Raw genomic sequence first — 9,481 nt, 5'->3', positions numbered from 1 at the left:
CCTGCGCCTAAAGACAGATATGGCGCGTGTAGGGCCCGAGGGGGCCAGTGTGTGGGGACAGTGCCATGCTCAGAGCACCTGAGTGGTAACTTGGCAGCTGGTGGACTCGAACCTGAAGCCTTCCAGGCCCCAGTTTGCTTCCTTAACCACTAAGCCACAACTGCCCCTCAAGGAAGAGGCATTCGGGAGTTGGGACAAAGAGAAGTACAAGGAGTCAAAGTACAGGTTTAGCAAGGAGGTGAGGAAAGCTAAACGACAGTAGTCTGAGAAACTTCAACACCAGTTCTCAGCTAAAGATTCTGCTTCTGTTTGGAGAGGGCTCAGACAAATCACCAGCTTCAGTTTTAAAGCCCCCAACTCCAACACACACCTTTGCACCCCCACCTGGCAGGAGGTTGCGGTCCTCCTGGACCAAAACTTCTCACTACAAAAAGCAGCTTTTTTTCCCATCTTTTACAGACTACAACTCATCCACCCACCTTCATACACAAAAACACACACCCCCTGCACATCCAGCTCCTTGCACGACCATCAGCCATCTTGCACTTAAAGAAATGTTGTATATTTCTTTATTTATTCTGTATATTTCACTTTATTTATCTACGGTATTATTGTATTACTGCTTTAACTGTTTAAGCAATTAACTACTTGCCACATATTACACACTTGACCCAACTGTGTTTGCACACTGCACTGTACGTAGACCTGCTACATCCCTCTCGGGATCCATGGAACCCCTACATGTCACCACCTACATGTACCCTGGTGTTCACCTGTCCAAGGACCTGACATGGACTTTTCACATTTCCATACAGTTGAAGAAGGCCAGGCAGCGACTGTACTTCAGATAGCTGAGGAAGTTCAACATCTGTAAAATGCTGCAGGAAGCTTTCTTCACAGCTGCCATACGGCCCGTGATCTCTGGGAGCACCACTGCCTAGTATGTCAACTGCACTGGGCATGGGCAAAAAGGCTTTACACGGGTTGACGTGGTCGGTGTGCAGAACGGATCAGCAGGTCAGTGTTTCCCACCTGACCTGCATGACTTTTACACCAGGCGTTGCTTGACCAGAGGCAGGAAGATAATCAGGGATATTCTGTACCCCAGCAAAGGACTGTTTAGAGCAGTGGCGGCTTAGTGGTTAGTTAAATGGGCTTGGGTCCGGAAGGCTTCAGGCTTTAGGTTCAAACCCACCAGCTCCCAAATTACCACTGACGTGCTCTGAGCATGGTATCGTCCCACACTGCTCACCGAGCGCTCAAAGCTGAGGTCACATTTCTTTGTGTGTTGTGCCACAATGACAATTAGTTTACTTCCCTTTAGGTGACCCACTCAAAGAAACTTAAGAGAAGCTTCTTTCTAAAGGCCATCAGACCGAGTCAATGACGTGGACACAGATATTTCTGTTTCTAGTGGACATTAAAAAAGTAGCATCAAAATCTACCACTAAAGTCGGCATGAAACACATCATGACTGTTGTAAAGAAAGACATGGCGATGGTTGCTGTTACTACAATAATGAGGAAAAAAAAGGAGGTCAAAAGTCAAAAGTCAAAAAGTCAAAGACAACAACAATGCAAAAGAATTTTGTATTTTAGGAAAGTTTTCCTTGGGCTTGCTGTTTCTTTTAGGAAAGTATTGAATTAGTGTCATTACTAATGTGTGTTAAATTGGTTTGCATGTCCTTTAAAACATAACTATTAAGTACTCGTCACAGCTTGTTAAGTAAGCATTAATGTAAGTTACCACACATTGATGCGTGCAAGGGTCAAAGGTCAGCAAGGATCAGCACTCACAAATGCAGCTTCTCCTTAGAGAATGGATAAGAGAGGGACTTGAGAGTTGGTGACTGAAGGGCATCAACCTTTGGGTGAAGTGGAGTTGTGACTTTGTGAAGCAGCAGTCGGATCTTCTCCACAACGTTACTGCCTTGTTTCACTTCATACACCTGGAGAGAGAAAAGGTGATGTTTACATTCTGAGTAGAGGAGGCTTAGTTAAAGGAGATCACTAATAGTAATGTATGAATCCAATGTACGGTGTATACGACCAGCAAATGTGAATAAAGCCGTCCTCCCCGTATAGCACTGCCTGATGACGTATTTGTATGCTGCACGCGGCAATGCGAAATTTGATTTCAGATATGTCGATTAAAAGTATTCATTGCGATTAATCACATTGCTCCCTTGTGATTAATCGTGATTTGTTACATTGTTGCGCAAAATCCAATAATGAAATAAAGAATTTCTGATATAACAGCAGAAACATGTTTCTTTTATCAGGGAGTAGTAGTTCATGGCCAGTCTATGTTTTGTACCAAGTAGCCCTGAGGGAGGTGCAGCACAAAAAAAGGTTCACAGTTGGGATTTACCGTGCATTTATACTGGATTTCACCAGTGGCACATTAAGGAAGTCGCCCCATGAGAAACGGAAGTTTCCCCTGGGAGCTGAGGAGAAGATGGGAGAGCTGAGCCATTGAGCAGCGCCTGACTTGTCCTCATGTCCGTTGTTATATTAAATGTTAACAGAATTGACACAACATTAGAGGGAATACTGGGTAATACTTGGTGTTTCACAGAAACATGGATGAACTCTTCTCTTCACCTTTCTGCTGTGTTGACTGAATCATTTCCTTTCATGGATAAATAAAGTACTGTCTTATCCGTTTGGCAAAACATAGAGCTAATGCTACTTCTGGCTTAAATCAGGTCACCAGGTAACAACACTGCTTCATCATTTTGCCTGTCCACCTTTTGTCCAACTTGTTGACCTTGTGTACAAAATAGCATTTACTAGAATGTACTGTATGACTGTTTTGTGGTGGAATTTTGCAAATTTTTGGTCAAATCTCTTCTCCAGTTTCTGAGAGCTGCAGCAGTAAGCGACAGCGTTCAGACGAACGATCGATCGGTGCCAATTTCCTCTAATTTTGCAAGATTGTTAATTGGCTAATGTTTTATCTAACGATCTTATCTACCGCTACATGCTGAAAGTGAGCATCTGCTCTGCTCTGCAGCGAGGGATCAGACAGATGGCCTGATGCTTTTTAGGAACCTCACTCTAAACTTGTTATTAATGTTTTGAATACCAGCTTCTCTATGGCCTTTCTCATCTCTTTTCTGCTCTCATCCACACTCTTGTAGCCGTCTTTATTCTCACCACAACTCCTTACTCCCCTCCTATACCCGTAAACTATACACTGTGTGTATATATATATATATAGAGAGAGAGAGTTCCCTTTCTATATCGCGTTTCTCCCTTCACTCACTCAGTTTTTATTCCAATCTCGAGTTTTGTAATATTTTAAACTTCTACTACATTACGTTGCTGTAAAGTTTGTGCGCTTGTGTTTGGAGAACGTTTGCCCTAATTTACCGTCCAACAATGCCAGCATCACAAATGCCCTGCATCTTCTCAGACTTCTGTCAATAAGCCCAAACAAAGACGCTGACACAGATGACAGTTACCAGCCTTCATTTTTCTTTCCAATAATGTGCGCTCTTCTGCTGTGCCCAGCCTCGCCTCTACTTTGCGGATTTTCCCTTTTCGCAGTGGGTCTTGGAACGCAACCATAAGAGAGGGATCACTATATCCCTCATGTATATATATATATATGTGTGTGTGTCTGTGTGTGTATGTATATGATTCATTTTTTTAAGTTATTGTATAATTTGTACATTTTATCATTTATAATTTTTACAATTTAAAAAGTATTTATTTTAAAAAGTTCTTAAAACTGCGGAGTGAACGGAGTTTGTGGGAAAAGTTTTACTAATTACTAATGAGAATAACGATTTTGTTATAACCTGGTAACATAAATATACACACGATCAAAGTTATATTTTGTAGCAGCACCTTTGCATTTGTTACAGCACTCAATTTTTTGGGTCATCCTGACATTTTCTGTGCACAGCCCTCTTCAGATTTCCCAACAGATGTTTGATCGGATTCAGGTCTGAAAAAAAAAACCTTAATCGTCTTCTGGTGAAGCCCTTCTTTTGTTAAATTGGATGTGTACTTAGGGTCAATATCATCCTGAAAAATGAAGATCCTCTTCATCGTCAGCTTTTATAGCAAAAGCAGAAAGAGTTTGTGCTAACACAGACTGGTATTTAGAGCCGTTTATTCTCCCCACCTTGACTATGGCCCCAGTTCCAGCATAAGAAAAACAGCCACATAGCATGAGGCCACCACCACCACCACCACCACGCTTCACTATGGGTTGTTCTTTTGGTGATGAGCAGTGTTGTGTTTGCGCCTAAACATACACTATATTACCAAAAGTATTGGCTCACCTGCCTTGACTCCGACCTGAACCTGATAGAACACCTCTGGGATGAAATAGAGCGGAGACTGAGAGCCAGGCCTTCTCCACCAACATCAGTGTGTGACCTCACCAATGCGCTTTTGGAAGAATGGTCAAAAATTCCTATAAACACTCTCCTCAACCTTGTGGACAGTCTTCCCAGAAGAGTTGAAGCTGTAATAGCTGCAAAAGGTGGACCGACATCATATTGAACTCTGGGTTAGGAATGGGATGGCACTTCAGTTCATAGTATGAGTCAAGGCAGGTGAGCCAATACTTTTGGTAATACAGTGTCTATTGTATTTCTCTTGTGAATCATCCTAGTCACTTTGGATGTTTGGATGCCCCGACTCCTGTGACTCTTGTGTTTTCCGGATGAGTTTCAGGTTGATGGGCCGAGCTGTTGTGTGGAGTGGATGTAGGGATAAGATCCATCATCTTGCCACCCTAGCCTATAATGCAGACACAAGAAGCAGACAGGAGATTGTTATCACATGTACTAAACAGCCAGCCGATGGCATTTTTCTTCTTGTCTTTTTTCATCAATTTTGGAGTCCAGTTCTTGGTAATGTCACTATTGTGCCATATTTTCTCCAGTTGAAGATGACTGTCTTTACTGTGTTTCATGGTATATTTAATGCCTTGGAAATTCCTTTGTCCCCTTCTCCTAAATGACATATTTATATGGAAATTCCTTTGTCCCCTTCTCCTAACTGACATGTTTATACAATATACAATGAGATCCCTCTGATGCTGTAGAAGCGTTCTGTGGACCATGGCTTGTGCTGTAAGATGTGACTACAGAAATGTTCAAAAACAGCCTACTAGAACACCTCACACTTGGGGTTAAATCGAGGCACTGTAAATGATGCAGGTACGGGCTGATCTATTTAACATGAGTTTGAATGTGATTGGATTTTTTTGAAAAGAAGCAAAATCCAGTTATAAGAGGGTGTGTAGACATACGTAACCACAATATCTCAGTTCTTAATTTTTATTTTCCCCTCTCTTAAAAGATTTTTTTTTACTACATTTCAATTGAGTTGTAAAGGTTATAGGTTACATTACCGGAGGAAAAGTTTTGAAAAGACTTATCTTGGTCTCAATTTTTTTTTATATTACAAAAAGCTGTGTAAACATCTTATATCAACATTTCTGTTTTTCCATTCATTTAAAGACCTGCCTCAATGGTAGTGGTATCTACAGTTACCAACAGCTATCTACAGTTACTAGCCCATTTGTGTATTCTAAGACAGGGCTTGATATACGTAGGCTTTGCTTTTACACCACCACCTCCACCTTTTACAATCTTTCAGCACATTATGTTCTCTGTATTTTTAGCCAACCTTTTTTTTTTTTTTACAAAAACCATTAACATTACTCTCATGATTGACGAGCTTCATCACTCATAAAATATTTTCAGAACACGTTTGAACATTAGCTTCACTGTGTATGAATCAGTATTTGATTGACAAATGGTGCTAAATTAAAAAAAATACACAACGTACCATTTTTGTTGGCATCTTTAGCTTCATAAATTCAGCCTCTCGACATAAAGTGTTCCACGTAGCATGAATCTTCAAAAAACCAATCCCAGGAATTTTACCCTGAAATGAAAACAAAGTTTGAATTATTCATACATCCATCCTTTTTTTATCCTGGAGCCTGGAGTTCCACACCAAGGACAGAGACATTGCCGCTGGGCCAAAGCGCCACAGGTTTGAATTGTTGTTCTTTAAAATTGAATGTTTTCAGGTTACACGAGTTTTGATTCTTGCTTCTTTTAGCCAATTGTCAATAATGGTTGAGTACAGTATCTATAAAATCACAACTGAGTATATCATACTGGGCATAAGTATTTAGTAGAAAAGAAAGAAAAGGAGAATTTCTTATTCAGCTTAAAACATAGTACGCAGATATAAAATAATATGACATGTCTACGCATGTCCCAAGGGGACATGTTACAGCATGTCTCGACGCATCCAGAAGTTCAAGCACAGATCAAGAAAGGGGAGAAGTACCTAACAATTTTTCGAACACAAAAGTGGTTTGGAAAGTACCTAGGAAAAAAGTGTAAAAATAAGAAGTGAAGAACAGAAGCCGCAGAAGAATGATTGAAAGTGGGATTATCCGTTTGTGTGATTTAAAGAATTCTGATCTTTTTTAATATAAATGAATACAATCTTTCAGAGGTGAAAAATTCCTTTTTGCAGTTGCAAAGCCTTTGTGAGTGTGCTGAATTAGGGTGATGTGCCTAATGCAGCGCAGAATGGAGTTTTCTTACATCTGATGGCTGCCACAAATATTTAAGAAAAACAACACATTACTCTTCTAAAAATGCACATTTGTATTCATATGTGCCAATATGTGTAAATGTAAAGGTATTTGAAAGACTTACGTGTATAATGTTTTGCTATAGTCCATTTTGAATTATATTTTGTATCAGTTAACAATTGTGTATTAGAAAAATGATAACCTCTTTTTTGAGTTTGGGGATTTAATGTGATAAATCTTGAAACGGTTATATAAATTCCACGTTTCTGCACGTGATTGCAGGTACACAATATTGCCAAAAGTGTTCGCTCATCCATCAAGATAACTGAAACAGGTGTTCCAGTCACTTCCATGCCAGCAGATATATAAAAACAAGCACCTGGACATGCTGCGCCTACAAACATTTGTGAAAGAATGGGTTGCACGGTGATACCACCTGTACAAGTCCCATTGTGAAATATTTTACAGTCACCTCTCGGTGTTATTATATCAAAGTGGAAGTGATTAAGAATGTTACAAAGTGGTAGGCCATGTAAAAAGATGAAGTCAGCATCAGTGGGTGCTGAGGCTCATAGTACACAGAGGTCACCAACTTTCTGCAGTCTCAATCGCTACAGATTTCCAAACCCAAAATATTTAACGTGGCTTTCAGATTAGCTCAAGAACAAAAAATATGTGTAGCGAGCTTAACGGAGAGGGGTTGAGCTGCTGCATCCAAATGATACATCATGATACAAGTTCAATGCCACCAATGGATGCTTTTGGGGATGCTTTCCTTTGACTTGACGAATCACATTGCCACGTGGTAATTTGATGGACTGTAAGCGTGACGTTTTGTGGAAGGGTGATTACGGTTTCCTGCTGTTTTTAGGAGCTGGGCTTGGCCCTTAATTCCAATGAAGGGAACTGTAAATGCTTTAGCGTACCAAGACATTTTGGACACTTCCACGCTCCTTTATTTTGTGAGAACAGTTTGAGGATGGCCCCTTTCTGTTCCAAGATGACTGTGCACCAGTGCACAAAACAGGGAAGTGTGGCTGAACTTACAATCATATTGATTCCAGTTAAACAAAGTAATACATGATGCTCCTTAGGGGTATACACTAGCTATACGCCAAGTTCCAAATTATTAGGCAAAATGATTTCTGATTTTTCTAAATAGTTGATGCAAATGACATTAGCTTAAATTATTAGCTTATTGATTATTCAAATTGTTTGAATCTTACTATTTGATTCAAATTATTTGAATCTTACTTAAAACAAAACATTGCTATCATTGTAATGTTTGTTCAAACATTAACCATTTGTTCAAACCCATTTACATCTAACATGCACCTTCTTCTTACTCTATGACCTGCTGTGTTAGTAGCTTGATTGTTAGTTTGTTAGTCGCTTTGGATACAAGTGTCTGCTAAATGTAATGTTATACAATGTAATGTAATACTCACTAGAATCAAAAGTGATTTTGATCAAAAACATCTTAACAGGTCAACAACATTTACAGTGAAGAGGCGACTCCGGGACGCAGGCCTTCTAGGTAGAGTGGCTTAGAAATGAACGTTTGTAGTAACTCCGCTCTCTTTTCCTTTGGTTTCAGATATCTGTGGTCCACATCAGTGCCTTGCTGTGTTGTATTAACTTTAAAACTTTCTCTTTTAGTCCCCCATATAGCACATGCATTGCTGTCCCGGGTGCTGGCACTGTATATCCAGGTTCCAAAACTTTGCCAAGTTCTTAAACTTTGGCTCTCTACAACACAGATGGACTTTATATCCTGAGCAATAAAATGTACAACTTCTTCTGTGATGTCGTTTTGGCATTTGGATGATAGAGGCTTAACACCCTGGCCTGAGTGTATCTATGGGATGCTGTCATTGTAGCAGGTGGGTGCATCTGCCATTTTAAAAATACGCAATTCTAGAGATATGTTATATAACATAATCAAAAGGGACGGAGCAACCTGGTGCAAAAAAAAAAAAGATCTTACCATTTTTTTAGGTGATATGTCAAGTTTGCATTCGAGCTGTTATATGCAAATTTTTAATTTGACTTTTTTTCCATTATCTATTTTTGACAAATACTGCCACACTGTTGATATATTTGACATAGTAGAGGAGACTGACTAAAAATAAGATGCTTAATAATTATTCAGCAAACCACTGGACCTAGGCTATACCAAATTAGTGAAAACAAGGTGGGGTGTTCTGACAACACCACCATTAGCACTTGGTACTTACCTCCAAATGTTATTTTTCATCAGAGGGAAAATATAAAAAAAAGCAACTTATCAGAATTTAATTGTTGTCAATTTCTGGTAAAAGAAAAATGTGGAAAATGTCGGGGGAAGCAGGGAGAGCCGCATTTTCAGCCGAAAGTCATTCCTGCGCTACTGAGAATCTATGGAGGCAGGAGTGGAACTATATTTTGAACCAATCCCTTGCAAGAAAAGACTAGGCTATTATGTGAAAGAAGAAAAGGGGGGGCAGACACTCCTAAGACAGCAAGTGTACACAGAGTGGCAGAGAGAATTGGGAAGCTGAATTAAATACAGGAACTTTAGGGAAAAAGCAAAATGTCATTTTTCAACAACAATAAACATTGCAAACGGGACAAAGAATCACCACGAAGAGAAACCGTATCAGCCCATCCAATCTGAGCCATGTGCCTTTTTCTAAATGACAACATACACTAAACACTGTCAAAACACCAAGTGTCATAATGTTGACTTCATTTAGTTGATGCGGTTCATTTGCTGTGATTATAATTAAGTCCATTTGTTTGATTTGATTAAAATAATAAACCATAGTAACAGTTTATTATTTCAAAAAAAAAAAAAAAAAAGAATAAAAGAATACTTTCATGGAAACACAGTAAAACATTTTTTACCAACACAAGATAAGCC

At 39.6% G+C, this 9,481-nt stretch overlaps 1 protein-coding gene across 1 annotated transcript in view; it reads right to left on the bottom strand.

Moving 5' to 3' along the window:
- ano1a (anoctamin 1, calcium activated chloride channel a) overlaps window positions 1-9,481 on the bottom strand; it is a 54,674-nt gene that overhangs the window by 37,756 nt on the left and 7,437 nt on the right. The window contains exons 4-5 of the mRNA XM_008309854.3: window positions 5,814-5,912; window positions 1,797-1,948 (exon numbers count right to left, since the gene is read on the bottom strand). Coding sequence (XP_008308076.1) covers window positions 1,797-1,948; window positions 5,814-5,912 — 251 coding nt within the window. The remainder of the gene's footprint in view (window positions 1-1,796; window positions 1,949-5,813; window positions 5,913-9,481) is intronic.

The sequence above is a fragment of the Cynoglossus semilaevis genome, chromosome 5, assembly GCF_000523025.1.
Source record: "Cynoglossus semilaevis isolate Cse_v1.0 chromosome 5, Cse_v1.0, whole genome shotgun sequence".
NCBI classification, from domain to species: domain Eukaryota; kingdom Metazoa; phylum Chordata; class Actinopteri; order Pleuronectiformes; family Cynoglossidae; genus Cynoglossus; species Cynoglossus semilaevis.
The sequence above is the reverse complement of the archived record's forward strand: the minus strand, read 5'-3'. Positions and strand labels throughout refer to the sequence as shown.